This window comes from Ascaphus truei, chromosome 3 (assembly GCF_040206685.1).
Source record: "Ascaphus truei isolate aAscTru1 chromosome 3, aAscTru1.hap1, whole genome shotgun sequence".
Classification (NCBI taxonomy): Eukaryota; Metazoa; Chordata; class Amphibia; order Anura; family Ascaphidae; genus Ascaphus; species Ascaphus truei.
The window spans coordinates 23299990-23321626 of record NC_134485.1 but is presented as its reverse complement, the minus strand read 5'-3'; the positions used below and the strand labels follow the sequence as shown (position 1 = coordinate 23321626).

The 21637-nt window shown below is 45.4% G+C and overlaps 1 protein-coding gene across 2 annotated transcripts in view; it reads right to left on the bottom strand.

Annotated features, from left to right (window-relative positions):
• Positions 1-21637, bottom strand: part of KCNJ6 (potassium inwardly rectifying channel subfamily J member 6) — a 270546-nt gene that overhangs the window by 53833 nt on the left and 195076 nt on the right. For both annotated transcript variants that reach the window (XM_075593752.1, XM_075593753.1), the window contains exon 2: positions 297-1212. In XM_075593752.1, the coding sequence (XP_075449867.1) occupies positions 297-1188 (892 nt within the window). In that variant the 5' untranslated portion in view covers positions 1189-1212. The remainder of the gene's footprint in view (positions 1-296; positions 1213-21637) is intronic.

Here is a 21637-nt window from a genome sequence, read left to right as displayed (position 1 = left end):
TTCATGCAAATACCAAAAGAAAGACTGTAATTTCAAACTATTTCTCTAAACAATATAATCTTGGGAAACATGATCTTTAACCTTTCTACTGCTTGTAAACTCTGCAGAGCGATGACCAGCAGACCCTTCCAATGACACACCGTATGACATGTTATTACTCGGTGAGGTCTCCTGGACTATGGTGTTTTCATTTTCACGACTGAATGCAGAAAGAAAATATCATTACAGCCGGCATGCAATGAAACTTAACTGCAGCTACTGTATGGATGAGGGAAAATATTAAAGAAACATATTACCTGTCGCTTCCACCATCCCTTCCAAAATGACTACAATCTCTAAATCCTCTTTGGGTAGTTGAGCTTTTGAAATATCCCAGAAAGGACTATGTTGGTTGATTTCATGGCTTATGATCAGCGGGGAAACCAAAAAGAGGCGATCATCCCCAGTGTCATACCCGACATTGATGTCTGTCTGGTTCAATGGTATAAATTCCCCCTCCTTTGTCTGTTTGGATTTGATTAGCTTGCCTCGTATTGATGCCTCCACGATGTGCGAGTTCCTAAGGTCACCAACTCGGAACATCAGACACAGTTTCCCATCCCGCATGGAGATGACAGCGTTGGTAGAAAAGACCAAAGTCTCTGCCCTTTTCTTAGGTTGGGATATTTTCACAAACATGCAACCAACCATAAAAGCATTGACAATAGAACCCATAACTGACTGGACTAACAGAAGTATGATCCCTTCGGGACACTTGTCCGTGATAACCCTGTAGCCATAGCCAATGGTTGTCTCCGTCTCTATTGAGAATAAAAAAGCTGAGACGAACCCATTGAGGTTATCCACACACGGGTTCCATGCTTTGTCTCCGATATGTTCCAGGTCTCCTCGAATGTAAGCAATAAGCCACCATATCATTCCAAAAAAGAGCCAAGTCACAGTGTAAACTAAGACAAAAATAAACAGGTTGAACCTCCATTTCAGATCCACCAAAGTTGTGAAAATGTCACTCAGGTAGCGATAGGTCTCTCGCACGTTTCCTTGATGGACATTGCACTTCCCATCCTTGCGAACATACCTCTGGATTTTTATTTTTTTGCACTTTTGTTTGGGCAGATCCTCCCGAGCTTGTTTTGGCAACTTTTTGGGCTGCCGGACAGAGATGGGGCTCTCCACGTCCTGCTCCATCTAGTCTTCTTCAGGTCCAGAAAACTAACAACGTTAAACAAAAGAGAAAAATAGAATGAAAAGATAGGAAACTAACGTTTTCTTGAATAAATCATTAAATCATCTCAGAAACTCATGTCAGACATGAAGGCATATTTTATAACGCTGTCTTAAATTAGGTGGCTCAACACGGACAAAGTTCTTTGTAGGGACTGAGACACTAATCAAGCATAAAAAATATATACAGAAATGAGTGGCTGTTTGGTCTCACATCTGCATATTTAACTGAACAGATATAATTGTTGAACCATCTCCAGAGATCCTGAGTTACAACCCATGATTTAACACTACTAAATCGACAGTCAATGTGATTTGCTGTTTTTATTTAAGCTGAAATAATTGGTCTCTTGGCTATTTATTTTGTTCAAACACTACAAATGTGTTGGCTAAGAAGGCGTCTTTGCATTTACTTTGTTACACAAGAGAAATGAATATTTAAAAAGTTAAAACATTTTTGTATTAGGGAAGTCTCGCAAAGTAACACGGTCATAGAACAAAGATTCCCCAGTTCAGCTTCAATAAAAAAACTTAAAAAGCAGGCTTGCTGAAGGTAACTGCTGCTTTTTGTCAAAGCTACAACAGTTCATTGGGCGAAACATTAAAACTAACAAAGCTTGTTACCATATTACTGATGCAAAAACCAAGCACAAAAGAAAAAAATAACACAATGATCTTGTTTCTTATTGTGAATCTCAGCTGATCCAATTCATTACTACTTTTCCCAGTATTGAATCTTGCTTTGACTTCCGACAGTATTTAACGACAGCATTTAAAACGCATTAGTGCATTATTCCTCTGTTAGGTTGTAATATCATTACCAAAGACTTGTCATCTTTATTGATTGGTCTTTACCGGTCTTCTACAAGGGAATAGATACAGATTTAGATGAATGGCTTAGTGGAAGCAGAACCGTTTTCAAATATCCACGTAAAATATAAATCCATGGTTATACATTTCTATATTCACTACAGTAAAGCACAATCTTACTTTAGTTCAGAAGTAGTAACTACAAAGCAGATCCTTTGCAGCAATCTTTATATAGTACTTACAGCCCAACCTCCTTGTTCTCTGTCTCATTCGCAATGAGAATTATCAAGCACAAGATAAACTGATTTGCCCACCACCCTGATTTTATTTAAAGTTTTCTGCTATTTCAGTCACATCCTCCAAGCTCAGTTAAGTCATTAAACGTGATGTTAACCTAACTTAGCGTCAATTTAAGACTAATGTGAATCCTTACAGGACAATAACGTAAGGTTAATCCATGTTTTCTCCTGTAAAGAGCATTTCACTTTAACTATGACAGCCGTTCATGATAATGACATGCAAATGACATGCAAATGAGGCGTTATCAGAACATTGCATAGCCTATAGTAGGCGCGACCAAAATCCCTGAAGTCAATGAAAATTTATTTTTTCATTAGTCTCGTACACTATAGGCAAAAAACGCTGCTACAACAGCGATGGATGACGTCACGACATTGCGTCATCGTAGCCAGGACTATAAGCGAGGCCTTATATATAGGGGTTTTGCAGGGCATGGGTGTTGTAACAACATAGTCTAGGATTTGACTAATATTGCAAGGTCTGAATCGGAGTAACACTAATACACACTTAACGTCACGCTTTGGGAAGATAATGCAACGTTATCATACAATAACATGACTTAGTTTAAGCCTAGGCTAATAAGATTTAGTTCAGACGCTGTTTTTGCGTGTGATTAGCTTGGAGAATACTATGTTAACTCAGGGAACATAATGCCTGTTACTGGTTTAGGTACGCCACACTATGATCCCTGATTTAACAGAGCTTGGTGGTTCTGGCCCATAAAGAATATAATCACAAAAATGCTTCGTGTATTCCAACTAGGATGGAAATGTTATGTATAGAAATACATTTACATTTTGTTTGTCAACAAAAGAGCACACAATCCATTGTAGCCAATATTAATGAATATTTTTATAGCAGTAAACACATGTTGGTAATCAAAAGTTGTAGTAGGCTTAACCCTTTGTGTGCCCTAAGATGTAGTCACTACGTTATTAAGTCTGGCACTCCAAGGGTCTCATGATGTAGTGGCGACTTCGTGGCCTTTTACAACTCTTTGTCCAGGGCGATCCTACGGAGCGCAGAACGTGATCTGGCACACGGGGGATTGGAATCCTTCTGTTTACAAATTCAGTGACCACGCGATCATGTGATCGCTCACAGGAGCGGTCATGTGACCGCGATGCACCGGAGGGGCTGGGGCACCCTCCTGCCGCAACCCTTCCGGCACCCGTATGGTTAATACAAGGAGACAGGCTTAAAGTTAACACGTAATCGCCAAAATAGCGGTGGCATTAAATGTTCAGTGCTGCTAATGTTGGGTTCTGATCTTGTAGCCTGAGTAGCATCTGTTTCCATAGGTGCATAATCAAGAATGGGTCTTAAATTAGGAACAGCCATTAATCCAACTCTACATTGAACTCTAATATAAAACAGGTGCTACTTAATGTGTGTGCCCAGGTTTAGCCGATTTAAATAAATTAGGAATAGATACGTTTACATTCTGCCCGTTGAGTTGATACAGTATGTTAACAAACACAACATATGCTGTCTTTTGTCCCTATTTTTGGCCAACGCTAAATTGGGGTCTTATTTTTATGAGACGCAAAATGGCTCCACAGCCTCTCAAGTCATTAAAGTACTGTATGCTATTTAGACTACTGCAGCAGTAAGTCTATTTGATTTGGAGCCCCTAAGGTTGAGGTTGGACCCCACTGAGATAGGGTAGCTTTTACTAGTCCTGATTGGATACCTCCCTTCCAAAACAAAGTTTACAAGAGCTAACTGCACAAGTTCTCTGCATGGAATTATAGCAACTGCATACTGCATACTACATACGACTGGCTGAAGCTATCTATCTTAAATAGAATGCCATGTTGTGGACTCTACTCAATGAAAAATGCGTTTGCACCCATAATCAAAGAAATACTTGTGGGTGCTTAGATCAAAAGGAAGAATCCCTAATGTCCAAATGCAACAAAAGGCCGCACCCTAGGAACTTGAAGAAGCGGTTTTGCTTTACTACATCTCCAACGTTTCAATTCAACACAGTGAAAGTTGGAGATGTAATAAAGCTGATACCATGTCTTCAAGTTCCTGGAGTGCTGCTTTTTCTTCCATTTGGACATTGGGGATTATCCTATATATTGTTGGACTTTAGAACTGATAAAAGGAAGGCAGAAGTGAAATGAGGGCAGCTGGGAAGTGGAAAACAAGCCTTATACTAAACTTAGACAGCGGGGCAGCATGCATCCAAGGAAAGTTCCTGTTTTCTGCTGCACACCCTCTCATGTCACCCATCTGGCCTGAATATAGGGATGTCCAACAATAACTCACCGGAATGAGCAATCACGTTTTTGTTTTAAACCCGACCACTTCTCTCCTCATTCCACCAACCAACACGGACAGATAGACTGGGAATGGGAAAGGATCCAGACAAAGAAAAATAGAAAGGAAAAATAAATAAATAAATAAATAAATATATATAGCATTGGGCACCCCTGTCTTTTGTTGTATACATTTGCCACGCCCAGTAGCACTCTTTTTGACATAAATATATATTCATGATGTGGTGGGTGTGGGAGTTTGAGGTAGCTGGGAATGTGTGTTAATCAATTTCTGACTGGTAACAGTTGTAATGGAGGAAGGTGGCACCTCCCCCCAGAGCTCACTCCTCCGCACCTTTTTAACTTGGGAGGTCTTTTCACTTTGCTGCAAAGAACAGGACCTACTACGGTTCTTTCCCCTCTTACACAGGTAAAGGGAAGGGTTCAGAGTGTAGTGTAGGACCTGCATTAATTTTGGTTATACTTTGACGTTGTATGCAGGCTTATGACGCCTTGGCCAAAGGGTTTAACTAAATAACCAAGTAAATATTATTATTATTATTATTGAAGTATTTAAACTTTATACTTATTACTTTATATGTTTTGTCAATTGAATGTAGCATTGGGCAATCCCTGTCTTTTGTTGTGTGTGTGTGTGTGTGTGTGTGTGTGTGTATACAGTGTTCGACAAACCTATACATTTGCTCGCCCTGGGCGAGTGGATTTAACCCCCGGGCGAGTAAATATTGGCCCAAGCAGCACACGTTTGGTACTACACTGGCGACACACTTTATTCGAGCTCGGCTAGTCCCACGAATTCGGGTATACCCGGGTGTATTGAGGTTTGTGACTGTTTTCTGCCCGAGTGCATTGGGTTATTTTCCAGGCAGGGATTGAAGCATTTTATTCCCGCTGGCTGCAATACTGCACAGTATATATATATATATATACTGCATTACAATTCATGAATTTATGCCATCTGGTAGACACGCGAAGCATTGCAGCCAATTAAATCCTAATCATTATCATTTAACAGATCAGCCGCCCGTCAGCCAGGCATGAACCCAGGCTGGGAAGGCAAACGCAACGGGGCTTGTCAGAGGTTAGGAGCGGCGCATTCCAGGTATCTGCCAGGTACATACTGGGTATTTGCTCGAATAAAGTGTGTCGGTGCAGTAGGTGGCGAGTAGATTTTTTTGTGTGGCGAGTAGATTTTTTGGTGATTTGTCAACCACTGTGTGTGTGTGTATATATATATATATATATATATATATATATATATATATATATATATATATATGTAAATATAACTGTATGCTCATCTGCATGTCTAAGGCAGGTCTGCAACCCCGCCCTTCACCATTATCACCCAGCACACAGCACTTCCACTGCAGCAAGGGATTCTGGGAAATGACACGCAAATGAGCACGCAGTGCCACTTTTTGCTTCAAAAACCATTTTTAACATGGTTCCCTATAGGCTTAAGCTTGCTGCATGGTCACAGCTTTGAGCACAGCCAGGGTTAAGGTGCATACGCAGAAAAACCCATATATATATATATATATATATATATATATATATATATATATATATATATATATATATATATATATATATATATATATATAAAATGAATATAATCTGCCACGACAGGCTATCTGGTCTCTGACCAGCTACTATGCAACTGCAAATTTAAAGAGATTGAATTAACGCTATGGCTATTGTGGCACTTCGACTTCATTTATTTATTAGCTCCCCTTGTCATGCACTATTTTTGTCTGCACTGCTAACAGCATCTGGCAAGTCATTAAATGAGCAGCTGTACAGTATGTGATAATCACCTGCAGCTGACTTTAACCATTGCACTACTCGAGAATCTTACAGGGCACAGCAATAACCTCTGAGTCCCTTGAGTAACAAGGGAAGTTACAACTACAAAATGTCTAATTAACCGACTATTTATAAAATTGCAAATTCGGGTTGTGCTTTATTCTGTCAATTTATTTAGATTTGATTGTGATCATTACATTGTTATGCACGTAAGGGAGCTATTTATCACTCTCTCTGCTGCACAACTATTGTAGAGTCCTGAAGAACATTAGATTTATTAAGGAAAATATCCATGTGAATATATATATATATATATATACATATATATATATATATATATATATATATATATATATATATACACAAATGTAAATACAACTGTAACGGTGTTTCTGGCCCGGCCTGACCCACCCAATCTCACATTGGCCCCTGTGGTCTAACCGGACCCCATTACAGTGTAGATATGCCTGATGGTGCACCTGTTGGCTACAGGACTCCTGAGTCTCCCGCATGATGGTGTGTGGGGAGGACCCGTCAGACAGGCAGCTGAGGTAGTGTGCTGAGTCTCACCTAGTTCCAGTGCAGCGCCTCCACCTCATCAGGGTCCCTGCGTCCGCAAGGGGATGATCCTGTTGAGGAACTCCTCCGTGGTGCCCCTCTCTGTACACTCACTCCACACATGTACACGAGAGGGTTGGTGAATGAGAACATCTTTATTGTCTTGAGTGGGCTAGCTGCCCCACGCAGTACAGATAATCTAGCCACTCATGATCAGTCTCTGTGCTTCCCTCAAAAGGTGTATCTCTCCTTAGATAGGGATTCCCTATCCCCGCAGGGATCACTGCCCTGTGCCAGGTCCCTGGACACAGTTTCCTCTCAGCCTCACTCCTTCCTCCTCTTAGCAGAACTAACATGTGACCAGTCCCATCCATACACAGGGCACCCCACCAGGGTGTGAGGGAAAACCTCCATGATTACTGCTGGCATGCCCACACTTACCAGGCCTTGCTGCCAGCAGGAGAGATGACTGTAGGCATTTTACATGCCGCTACATTCTCCCCCTGGTGAATCCCATCGTCCTCACTGGGACCTAAATTTGTATACCTCTTTCCAGGAAGCACTGTAAAATGAATGACATACATAATTAGTCACAACATTACAGTACATAACTTCATCACACATAGTAACAGATACATCCTAACTTTGGATGATTACAACCCGGATTACTCCCTGATGGAGTATCCATTACTGGTACTACCATACCCTCTTACGGTGGCTTGCGCACAGCATGGTCCACTGGGCTTAAAGCAGCAATGCTGTAACCCTCTGCGCGACACTTCTCATGTAACCCGCCAGGATCCCAATCTTCTTCCCCTGATCCTTCCTCCTCATCAGTGCCAAATCCCCTATCCTCACCAGTGGAACCCATCTTAAACTCAATTTCTCCTTCCATGAGGGGTTCAGGGACATACAGGTACTCCAACCTGTGGGACGCTTTGTACTTAGCTATAATAGCCCTCTCGGCCCGGCTGCTCCTAGTCAGCTCTGCGTTCCCTGCCCTCCCTGGCAACACCCATGACAGGGGCTCGTCTGTGTCCACGGGGTCAGATAATATCCCAGACCCCATAGGCTCTATATTATGCTGACCTATCTGAAACCATCGTTCCTGCATCTTCCTCTTCTTCTGCGCAGGTGTAAACTGTCCTACTGCCCACCATCGGGTCTCCTTACGTTCCTCAGACCCCCATTCTAGTGAGTCCCCCTCCTCTGTATTCCCCCAAGAAGATATCCCCGCGGTTCTTTCCGAGCGAGGCTTGGACCATAGGTATGATCCCGGTACCTTTTCCTCTGCCGAATCGGTTACATTAGGTACCCACCGGGCCATCGATGCCATACCCAGTTGCCCTCCACCCCTGGAACCCCCCTCTGAAGCGTAACTGTTCAGTCTCTCCCCAGTCCGTTCCTCACCGGTTCCCTGGGACCCTCCCGACATTCCCAAACTGGACGTGAACCCACGGGAAAAGGTGACAGGGACAGGGGCTTTACCTAGGGCATGGGGTTGGGCATAGGGACAGGAAATGGGCATCCGCGGGGTTCCGACCCGCTCTCTGCCCTCGGATAGTCCCGTATCATTGTGCGGACGTGCCGCTGGTTGGGCCTCACCCATCTCAGCTCTCCTCGCAGCCTGCCAGCTCTTTGTTGACACAGGTGATCGGGAAGCACGGCCCGATCGCCGAGGCGTTGTTGTCATCTCTCCGATCGTTCCGCTACCTCCGCCGGAAGTGACGTCATCACCGGAACCGGATACTCCACCATCTTGCGATGGATCCCCAAGCGGGATCTCTTCCTCCACAACGACATCCGCCGCCGGAAGTGATGGTTCTGCTCTCCGCTCCGTTCGGGCCTGGGCTAGGCCTTCCTCCTCCGTTGCCACCACCGGCGCCTGGGGAGGGTAAGGATGTATCTCACCGCTCCGTTGACTCGGGATGGAATCTTCTCCTTCCACGCTGTAAGTCACCACGGCCGTGGGACTCCGCCGCTCCGGTTGTCTCTGCACCGGCGACACGAGACTCCGCTCCGCCGCGACACAGGTAAGTGCCGGTTCTTTTCCCGCACCGCTGTAGTGGTCCGCCGGTAGGCGCATCACCACCGTCGTTAGGGTCGCTTGTTCCTCTTCCGAGGAGCCGAACTCCGACTCGGGGAGTGGCACTCCCGCAGGGGACCGACGGTGAGGTTCCGGGTTCTCACCGCGGTTGTAGACCCCTCTCTCTTCAGGCTCCGTTCTGATCATTAGGAGCGATCCCCATTCTCCGGGATCAACTGGTTCGGTGCAGGCCGCACGCGGGGCTTCAGCCGTCAGCATGGCTGTGTCCGCCCCCGCCTTTACTACCAGGGAGCCTCCTGGCAATAAATAGGGATATACCCCAATGTCCATCTCGCTCTTTGTTGTGCTGGTTACGGGAGACACTTTGCACAGTGGTCTCTCCTGTTCACCAGCTCGCAACTGTGGGACAGGAAGCTCACACCCAGCTCCTCCCTCAGACAACTCGGGTCTTGGCTGGCAGAGATAGAGACCCCTCCCCCTGGTGAATATTTGGGGAGGGTCCCACAAGTTAATTGGATGCCCCGGCACAGGGGCTGAACTTTTCACAGTCCTGGGGGGCGTGGCCTCCGATTTCGCGCCCTTATCCCCAACAGGGTGGAATTCTTCTTTTGGCGCCAATCCCGGACAACTTTCTGCAAGTTTTGCATTTGCAGCATTTTCTGCAACTGGCCCACGCGGTCTCCCCGGGTAGCGGGAACCGCCATTTTGGATCGCTCTGCAATCCATATTCGCAGCAGCTGCAACCTCATATTCCTCTATCTCACCCAATAGCCTCCCGAAGGACAGGGGGACACCCCGCATCCAGGAGCACCGCATCTTAGCCACGACAGGATGGTCAGGTATCGCTCCTCTCAGGATTTGATCACAAAAGTACACCTCCACCTCAGTGGCCTTAATATGATCCCCCTTTCGCATCTCCTGTAAGACGGCTCCAATCCGCAGGAGGAACCCAGGTAGATCCTCTCCGTCATCCTGACGAAGACTGAAGTACCGCTTCATCAATTGTCCCATGTCCTCTTTACACGCACACACACCATGTGCGCTCTCTCCATTAGCCCCCGTCCGCCATTTTGGACTATCCGCACCGCGCGGATCCTCCATTCTTGCGGTCGCCATTTTCTCGCTGCTGTTACTGTACATGGGGCTCCGCTCTGCGGGGCAGCCACCACACCAGTACAATAAAGATTAGCTTCAGATGCACCACCACATGTGTACCTTATCTAGGTGTGACCCAGTGTTGCACTACCTCAGGCTAGGCTCACTCTCTCAGTGTCTGCTGTGACTCCTTCCTCCCAGTCTGTGCTCTCTACGGTGAGTGTCTGGAATGGGCTAGGTACTCTGGCTCTGCCATGCAGTACTTGGGGCGTCTACCTCTCTTGGTCAGCCTAGCGCAGACCCTCTCCAGGATTCCTGACCAAGTTAACAGGCTATCCCTTCTGGCATCCTACCAACTAGCACTGCCTCAAGGTGACTCGGTCAGCTATAGCCCGGCTCCAAACCCCTCACTCCTTTCAGGCCCCTAGGTCGTCCCTGCGAACTGACAATACCCTGTCAGCCCCCTGACCACCCCTAGGTCCGTCCCTACGCAGCACAGAGTGGCAGCAGACTCTCTCCCTGTTTCCCAGTGTGCCTAGCTAGAGCCTGTCCTGATGACAGATCTGCTCTCAGCAGCGCCTCCAAATGTAACGGTGTTTCTGGCCCGGCCTGACCCACCCAATCTCACATTGGCCCCTGTGGTCTAACCGGACCCCATTACAGTGTAGATATGCCTGATGGTGCACCTGTTGGCTACAGGACTCCTGAGTCTCCCGCATGATGGTGTGTGGGGAGGACCCGTCAGACAGGCAGCTGAGGTAGTGTGCTGAGTCTCACCTAGTTCGAGTGCAGCGCCTCCACCTCATCAGGGTCCCTGCGTCCGCAAGGGGATGATCCTGTTGAGGAACTCCTCCGTGGTGCCCCTCTCTGTACACTCACTCCACACATGTACACGAGAGGGTTGGTGAATGAGAACATCTTTATTGTCTTGAGTGGGCTAGCTGCCCCACGCAGTACAGATAATCTAGCCACTCATGATCAGTCTCTGTGCTTCCCTCAAAAGGTGTATCTCTCCTTAGATAGGGATTCCCTATCCCCGCAGGGATCACTGCCCTGTGCCAGGTCCCTGGACACAGTTTCCTCTCAGCCTCACTCCTTCCTCCTCTTAGCAGAACTAACTTTTAGACACAGTGCTGTGCCTTATGTAACTTCTGAGGCTGACACACCTCTGACATCACTAACCATGAAGTCAGAGCATGTGACCAGTCCCATCCATACACAGGGCACCCCACCAGGGTGTGAGGGAAAACCTCCATGATTACTGCTGGCATGCCCACACTTACCAGGCCTTGCTGCCAGCAGGAGAGATGACTGTAGGCATTTTACATGACCGCTACACAACTGTATGCTCATCTGCATGTCTTAGGCAGGTCTGCAACCCCAGCAGGTCTGCAACCCCGCCTTTCACCATTATCACCCAGCACACAGCACTTCCACTGCAGCAAAGGATTCTGGGAAATGACATGCAAGTGAGCCACTTTTTGCTTCAAAAACCATTTTTAACATGGTTCCCTATATATATATATATATATATATATATATATATATATATATATCAAAAGGAAAAAGCTGCGCCTCTGAACCAATTGGGTATAATCAAAACTATTAATCTAAAATTTGTATAAAAAACGGGGGGGTGTAATATAGTATGAAGTGAAAATAGGATTATAAATTAAGAATGAACTCCTATTAATAGTACATAATTAGCTAGCAAATACTCATAAAACACCTGGAATGTAAACAAGACTAAACACTTAACTTAAACAACTGTGTACATATAAAATATATATAAAAATGCTTATTATAATTAAAAAAAGAAAAAACAAATAACTAAAGAAAAAGGATAAACCAGTCCTCAATTGTAAGTCCAAAATGAAATGGATACTTGTGCAGGGGAACTTCGGCTGCTCTCAAAGATGGACAAACCACGTCCACAGGAAATCTAAAAGAAAAAAAGAGGAGAGAGCGCACGCCCCATAGCGTAAAAAGGTAATTTAATGAGGGAAGGGGGGTTAAGGGGGGTGGTTAAAATGCACTCCAAGGGTACAAGTAATAAAGGCATTGTGTGATTATAATCACCACCATCCGGTTCTTGCTTTGTGTCTTTAATGCAGTCCGGTCTCGGAACAGGATGGGTCCGCGTCCCAGCTAGTAGAGAAGGCCAACGGGTATCATACGTCCTTAGAGAGTTCAGGAAAGTGTGGCCTTCAATGAGGCAAATAGTTTTTATTAGGCACTTTTAGAGTGTATTAGTATTGTGGACAATTGTATTGAGTTGCAAGCATCAACAGCTGATGAGGGGCGTTCTGTTGATTAAGCGGCATTGGTTCGTGTATTTAAATAGCGGACAGACCCTCTCTCAGTACCGCCCTTTGAGAAAGTCACCCGCCGAGTGACGAAACGCGTAAGGGACCGTCATTACGTCAGACGCTACGACATTACGTCATCATACAGCGCAGAGAACAGACCGAGATCTGCGCCGATGCTACGGAGGCTTGAGGAATACAGAGCCACACTTTCCTGAACTCTCTAAGGACGTATGATACCCGTTGGCCTTCTCTACTAGCTGGGACGCGGACCCATCCTGTTCCGAGACCGGACTGCATTAAAGACACAAAGCAAGAACCGGATGGTGGTGATTATAATCACACAATGCCTTTATTACTTGTACCCTTGTGAGTGCATTTTAACCACCCCCCTTACCCCCCCTTCCCTCATTAAATTACCTTTTTATGCTATGGGGCGTGCGCTCTCTCCTCTTTTTTTCTTTTATATATATATATATATATATATATATATATATATATATATATATATATATATATATATATACACACACACCACATTTAAACCTGTCTGTTGCCATTTGGGCACTCAATGCAAAAATAAAACATACACGCTTGTCTCGTAAATTATTCTCACACTACTTGTTAATTAGATGCGCCAATAGTATTTCAGCCGAGCTGCAAGTCTGTTTAGCCATGCATTAAAAGGAGAGTACAGACAAGGCCCTGCAACATTCCCCAGAATGGAAGGGGAATAGTAACCAAAGAGAGTTGATAAAAAATATGCCTGAGCGGCTAAAGCTATTTAACAAACACATTTTAATTGTTACTTTTAGGCTGTTTAACTCAAAAGTATAGTGCTGCCTTAATCGTTGGTGGCGTCACCTGCTTACAGAATTGTATGATTGTGCCATTTTTGTTTTCTTGTACTTTTATTTAGTCCTCAAGCACAGCAAACAAGCCATATTGTTATAATATCCAATCATTACTAAAGTATGCAAGTGAATTGAATGCAGGTTATGGTAAAAACCTGTCAGGTGTGCATCTTTCGGGAATGGGGATGTGACAACTTAGTCTTAGATAGTAAGATCTTCTGAGCAGGGATTCCTTTAAACTAATGTCTTGTGCTGTTCTCCCGATATTATATTTGCATTCCCTGTATTCTGAGCATTCATTTACATATCATGAATGTGTAACTGTCTGGTTCTTAGACACAGTAAGTTTACTTTGTATTAAGTAACTTTTGCTATACAACGTATGATACAGAAGCACATTTGACTGCATAAGGTTGCACAATAAGTCTCTTTTTTATTGTTAAACGTGCCTGAAATTTAATGGGTTTTAAATAATTTTGTGACATACAATTGGCTGTTGGTGTTTGGAAATATTGCTGGGCTAGGTTAGAACATTCTGTGCACTTGGCAATTGCGTAATTGATTGGATTGGTAGGTGTGTGTGTTAATTTGGGACAGTGTCAGCGGAGACATACTGTAAGACATACTGTAATATTCCTTTATCAGGAAGTTACTGAGTGAGCGCAGTTAGATATTACAAACCCACACCTCACCTGCACCCTCAGAACCCAAATCCACCTCATCATATATATTTGTCTCAAAATGAGTCTTACTGGGATTGTGACCATGTATGGAACAAGACAAAAAGGCTCAGTGCTACATCTAACTTGACATAATATGTAGTTAAATACTTATCTGTTTATCTTCTCATAAGCAAGGGTCATTTAGTTCAATTCTTTGGCCAAAGTATTTTAAGCCTGCAACCACGTCACGGTGTGGTACATCTGTTGGTCCTAACACTGCTGCACCTGCAAAAAGCTCCCAGAACTTCTCTAATGGAGGGAGAGCTTCTTAATAGCTGGTCATTCACAGGTGCTCAGCAAGAATTGCCACTAAAAAGGTGGGATGGGCGAGGTTGAAATAAAACAACGTGGAGGTTTGTGACCTGTCCTCTCTGATTTCAAGCTCGTGCACCCCACCTTTTTAATGGCAGCTCTTGCCGAGCACCTGTGAATGACAAGTCTATTAAGACAGTTCTGCCTCCGCTCGATAGGGTATGAGAGATTTTTGCAGCGACAGTTGTGTTCGGTCCTACAGATGGGTCTACAGCTAGATATTAGTCTGCAACAAAATCTAAAATCCCCATTCAGAAGCGTTCCCATTATAACATACATTACCATACAAACATATGTCTGGGTTTAAAGGACTTTTAAAATTGCATATGCCTATCTGATTAGAAATTACAAGTTTCCTGTATGCCTGATAATCCTTAGTATGAAAGGGCTGTGCCGGTATAGTACAATACAGCATAGCCCAGCAAACAGTAATAGCCTATTACATGCATGGAAAGATAAGAAAAACTTTGAAAGGGTCTAGATTCAGTGCGTTATACACATTGTTAATCACAGACAGAGGAAAGCAGCTTGACGGAAAATGAGCAATGGTAAATGGAAAAGCTAACCAGACCAAAATAGGCATTCTGTTCTTTTAATCAACAAATCCATTTTTTTATTAGCAGGAAATGGGCTGGGAAAATAGCTGCCAGTGGACGGTAACAAAGTCTGAAATAATTGGTCATGGTAATACAGTATACAGCAACTATCCATATTACTGATGCATGATTAAATCTATTGATTTGTACTGTTTAGTAAGGATATGGGAAGCAGGTTGAAGTGTTGGTCACTGTACTATCAGACAACATAATAAAAAAAGGTGTAAAATGTAATTAGGCAACGCTACTCTTTACATTAGACAGTAGTACACAGGCACCACGTGTAATTAATATACTGTATATTATATATACACCTGCTGTATGTAGGCATATGCTATAGATATAATGTGATTATATACTCATACATATATAAAATCATAAAATATTCATAAAATAATGTAAAAGTTGTTTATACCATTATTTACATAGATCTTAAGGCCCAAAGGACCAAGAGAACTGAAATATTGGAATTTTCGGGTTCTGAACAACAATTGATATTTCAATGGGAAACATTGTTTGGGAAAGGAAGTAAGATTGCCACTTTCTGAGACTTCATATGTTAAAAAAACAAACAAATCTGTCTTCCAATGTAAAGTGATAGGTTTCACTCTAAGGGGGATATTCATTGAACTGTGATAGTGCTAATCGGGGCACTATTGCACAGCAACTCAATTTGACTGCAATGGCACATACAGCAGCAGGTGTGCTTATGTAACAGGTTATTTCTCTATAGTATGTCTGTCCATGGGCTAATTTAACAGGTGTTAACTCTAAATTGCATGTACAGATGTACAGATGTAGCCAGACGTACTGTCAACGCGGCAGTGGAGGGAAATGTGGGAATCCGTGTCCCGATCGCGTCCCAAACGCGGCCTAAATGCTATTTTGAGATAAGAGCTCCTACGCAATGCTAGGAATAATATTGGCCTAAGTGGCTTCCACATTGGACACTGGGACTAATACAGCGGAATCCCGTTATAACGCGGTTTGGGGTCCGCATAATGCGATCGTGTTATAAGCGGATCGCAGAAAAAAAAATTTTTTTGGTCGCGATCAGGGGCTCCATGTCCGCCAGAGGGGGCGAGCTGGGCTAACTCTCCCAGCTGTCCCAGACCCGGAGGTGCAGTGCACCCCCACGCAGGACTTACCTGGAGCAGCTTTGCAGCATGCTGGGAATCCGACACCACGGACATGGAGTTCGGGTCAGCCATTGCGGAGGCGCTATATGCAAGGGGTCGGGGGGGGGGGGATTAGACTGAGGGGAAACTGTATACGGGGGGGGGGGGGGCGGATAAGTTTCTTGCAGCAGGGAGTACTATAGGGAGGCGGTGAAGTCCCGGTGTCACACAGCAACAGCAGCACGCTCCGCTCCAGCCAGCTCCACTTCCTAGAGTCCGACCCCCGGCAACCACCAGATGTCACACAGCCTGCCAGAGACGTCACCAGAGCGCGCCGCACCGCCCACGTGACCGGGCAAAAGCGCGCCTCCCTGAGCAGCAGTGTACAGCAGTATACAGGTATTTGTTTTATGAACAGTATAATAAATGTACTTCTGTGACTGTGTCATTTGTGTGTAACCTGTGTAAACCTGTTTGTGTTGTGCTATTGTGAAGAGGAGGGAAAACGGGGTCTCGTGTCTGGGAACATCTGCACTTATAAGTTATAGGGCACACCATCACTTAAATTGGGACTGAGCCATTGTTTTCAGGTGAGGATGAGGTTGGCTCTCCATCGTCACCCAAATGAGGAGATGCAACTAAGCGGCTAATGTGAGATTTGGTGCACTGTAATGATGGCACCATCTTCTGATCCAAATATAGGAAATGGCGGGGGTGGCTTAGCCTCACATGCTCGATGACAGCATGGGACCGCACGCACTCATTTGGCGTATGCAGTCTGTAACATGCAAAGACTGGTAGTAGTCACCGGACACTGTTCCAATCTGCTGCCAAACTGAGCCTCTAGAGCTGGAAAACTCCCTCAGTTTAACAGGTGGGAGAACACCTCTAACCCTAAAAGAAAGCATCTTCATTTAAAAAATATACAATAAAATAAAAAATATAATAATGGCACTTATAAGAACTTGTGCTTATGGTCATTATTTATTGTTTGTTACATATGATTCACATTTGAATCCCTATGTGGACCTTTGTCACTTTAAACATATGCTAGAATAAGTAATACAAACACAGTATATACTGTATGTCACAGGAGACCAGGACTTTTAACACATTTATACCTTTGTGGGATCATTCACCAGGCAAAACAAGATAGTGGAATAAAATTAAGTTTATTCGGATAAGCCGCGAATACACAAATGAAATACAAAATACAGAAGAAATACACAATTACTGTGGGTCTGGGGGTAAAAATTAACCTCAACTAGGTACAGGGCGCTCTAAATCCCGGAATACACGGTACTCTTTTCCTGGAGCAAGTAACATTGTTCCTCAGAACTTGTCCTCAGCTAGGCTAGGCTTCTCCTGGCACTTCAATGCCTAGTGCTTTGCTATTGCGAGCAAAGCGCCTTGGAAAAGCCTGCTGGCGCTTCACTGGACCAAGTCCCAAGATTGCCTGTAAGTCTGAGAGACTGAGAGAGAGAGCTCTCTGATCGGGCAGTCCCTTACATAGACCTCTGTGTCCTATACCTGTAGAGGGAGAGAGGGGGTGGCCCGGTATTAAAGGGGTTGCACCCCATTTGGCCATCCCCTGACCTCACCAGGGAGACAAGGGGTTAACTGGGCTGAGGTCCAGAAATGTGATTTAACCCTTGTTATGACATGAAAATGTATATTCCCCTGTTCCCATGCTTTATTGTAACATCTGGTTTAATCAGTGTCTGCATCACGCACACACTAGGATCCATCCGGGAGTACAAGGGTTAATAGTTCTTTAGTGATTATAGCCCTTTGTGTAATTTTCCCGCCTTTTCAGGCACCATTTTGCAGGGTCCCATAAGCCGCCATTGGAGCTCCATGCGTTTCAATGGCGAATCTTGCTGTTTTGGTCCTGTTTCCTGTGAAGACCAGCAGATGGCGTCTGAGAGGAGGAGCGGCGGTTTCCCATTGTAAGTCAATGGGCCCATTGACTTCAATGGAGATTCCTCGAAGGAGCTTTCCAGGAACGAGTTGGCTGCCGTCCAAACCGCAAAACGGCAAAGCAGATACTTTTTCTATATGAGAGCTTTGATCACTTAGCAGTCAAGTTCAACGACAAGTGGCGTGGGAATAAACAGTTCTAGAGCACATAGAAATAAAATTCTTTTTGTCCCTAGTTCCTAGACCTCCCCCCACTCGACCACAACCGGGTCCCCGAATCCTGGACCCCCGATAAGGGTCGAACCGAGAAGAGCGGGTCGCGCCATAGGTTCCAATGGCGGCGGCAGAAACAGCTCAAGAAAACGGCTAAGTGTAAAAAGCTGAAATTTAGGAATCCATAGCTCCGGTTCCGGAGGGTCCAGAGGATCAGGGTTTGGGGTACCTGTAGTCACTGCTCCGGCATCACTGCAGAACCATCCTTGACCCTCTTGGACCAACCCGACGGAGTATGGACCCCCTTGAAAGTTTGGGACTTTTCCCATAGACTCCAATGGCGGCCAATCTCCATTGACCGGCTATGGCGGAAAACCCTCATTGACTTCAACGGCGGCGTTGCTCCGTTGAAAGTCTATGGCGGCGGATTCCCATAGCCGCCACCGGCGGCGGTTTGCCATTGAAAGTTTATGGCGGCGGAGCCCGTTGTTTTCAATGGGGATTTAGTGAAAAACCGTGATTTAATTTACAGCAGAGTTTTTTGTATTAAAATAGGAAACAGTTTAAGGTGTATTTGTGTAACTCCGGTTCCGAAGGTCGTAGCAAGTCACAAATTGGACCATAGGGTGTCCCAGTTCCGGCATTGAGAACTGGGAAGTTTGGACCCGCTGGACCCAACGGAACCGGATATTTTAATATGTTTGTGTTTTATCTTTAATACGGTGTACCAAAGCAGGGATAAAACCCAGAGGAAATTCCTTTGCATACCAGGGTAGCATATGGCCAGAGAGGCGACCCAATGTCTAGGACTTAAGTATTGTTCAAAGGATTTTGTCACCCTCACTGTTTACCTGAGGGCGGAGACGGCTCAAACCAGAGCAGTCTGTAAGTGTCCCATTTCACACCTCACAACAAAGAGTATCCTGCCAGGAATTCCGTTTGGTAGACTAGCTGGCATTCCTGATGCAAATGTGGGATTACAGAAATGAGACCCTAGAGTTCTAATGCGCATGTGCCAACATGCAGGGGGGCATGTATCAAAATGTGTTCCCACGTTAAAGAGTGGCTAGAGGTAATTGAAGACCAATCACCTGTACTCAATGTTAAGGATAGGGTTACAAAAGGTTTATAAACTGTGTCCACCTTTTATCCTTTGTCTTCTGATATCATCTTGATTGTACCTGATTGCGAGAGAATTGCTATGCAACATACTTCTCATCCCCATCCCCAAAGTAAGTGTACTTCTTGTCTTGTTACTGTACTATATCGTGTGTTCACCTATCCAAAGGAATAAATATACTTTATTATATCTAAGCCTCGTTCAGTTCAAACCCAGTTATTTGGTGTAAATTACAACCTGTCATAAACTATCGTCACAATGCCTAACATGGAACAGGGATTAGCGGCCAATCAGAGCATGGGAACTTTTCCCACCAGCCAATCAGAACGTGCAGCTCGTCTGGCTGCTGATGTCAGAGGAAGGGTCGTGCCATGCCGGCTTGAAAAACCGGGTGGGCGGCAAATATGAATCAGCCAATGGGGAACGTGCCTATAAGCAACTTCCCCCAGCTAATTCATATTTCACCCACTGGGCAGGCCCACCAGGTCTGGCAGTCACAAAGGGGTCCCAGTGGGGTGCCCCCCTGTTCTCTTGAACTGGCACTTAGCCTTTCCCCGCTCACTAAACAGTTTACTCACCTCTGGACATCCTTTCTCCTTTGAACTAGGGACTCTATGTATACTGCCGGTGCCTATGTAGATGCCCGGTTGACTGCATAGATGCTTATATACATTATATATATATATTTGTGAAATCACTGTATGTCTGAATCCCAAGGGTCAATCGCATTGGACCTTGGGCCTGTCACTCCTGCTCAGGCCATGCCCGCCCCCGCACACCTCTCATTGGCCTACGTCCAACACCAATGCCACACTGTCCCACCCCTCACTGACTCTCATTGGCCTGCGTCCAATGTCCGCCCACACACACCTCTCATTGGCCTGCGTCCCACCCCTCACTGACTCTCATTGGCCTGCGTCCAATGCCCGCCCCCGCACACCTCTCATTGGCCTGCGTCCCACCCCTCACTGACTCTCATTGGCCTGCGTCCAATGCCCGCCCCCGCACACCTCTCATTGGCCTGCGTCCAACACCAATGCCCTAATACTTCCACTGTCCCACCCCTCACGCTTTGCTTTTGCAACACTTAATCCTCTAATCCTCAACCTGCTCTGGGGCCACGCTTCACAGCTATCAAAACCTTCACGTCTGCTACCACAGACTGCCGAATCAGGTACAGCAGTGTTTCCCAAACTGTGCGCCGCGGCGCCCTGGTGCGCCGCGGCTTGGCTAGAGGGGCGCCGCGATCAGGGCCGCCAGCAGCGGGAAACAAGGGCTGCTAGCTCATTTAAAAAAAAAAAAAAACCTCTGAGGGGAAGCAGAGGAGCGGTCACGTGACCGCTCCCATCCAATGGGGCTGCAGCCTGCCCGGCATTGCAACTGCAGAGCCACCAGACAGCACCAAGGTGTGTGTGTGTGTGTGTGTGTGTGTGTGTGTGTGTGTGTGTGTGTGTGTGTGTGTGTGTGTGTGTGTGTGTGTGTGTGTGTGTGTGTGTGTGTGTGTGTGAAAAACGGGCTGCAGGGTGTGTGTGTGTTGTGTGTGTGTGTGTGTGTGTGTGAAAAACGGGCTGCAGGGTGTGTGTGTATGTGTGTGTGTGTGTGTGTGTGTGTGTGTGTGTGTGTGTGTGTGAAAAACGGGCTGCAGGGTGTGTGTGTGTTGTGTGTGTGTGTGTGTGTGTGTGAAAAACGGGCTGCAGGGTGTGTGTGTATGTGTGTGTGTGTGTGTGTGTGTGTGTGTGTGTGTGTGTGTGTGAAAAACGGGATGCAGGGTGTGTGTGTGTGTGTGTTGTGTGTGTGTGTGTGTGTGTGTGTGTGTGTGTGTGAAAAACGGGCTGCAGGGGTGTGTGTGTGTGTGTGTGTGTGTGTGTGTGTGTGTGTGTGTGTGTGTGTGTGTGTGTGTGTGTGTGAGAAAAACGGGCTGCAGGGTGTGTGTGTGTATATGTGTGGTGTGTGTGTATATATGTGTGGTGTGTGTGTGTGTGTATATATGTATGTGTGGTGTGTATATATATATATATATATATATATGTGTGTATATATATATATATATATATATATATATATATATATATATATATATATATATATAATGTGTGGTGTGTATATATGTATGTGTGGTGTGTATATCTACTATATATTTCTGAAATGTCTGTACGTTTGTCTGCATGCCCTGTGTCCCTAGGGCCAATCGCATTGCACCTTTGGCCTGTCACTCCACCTCAACACTGTCCCACCCCTCACCACACTGTCCCACCCCTCACTGACTCTCATTGGCCTTCGGCCAACACCACTGCCACACTGTCCCACCCCTCACCCCACTGTCCCACCCCTCACTGACTCTCATT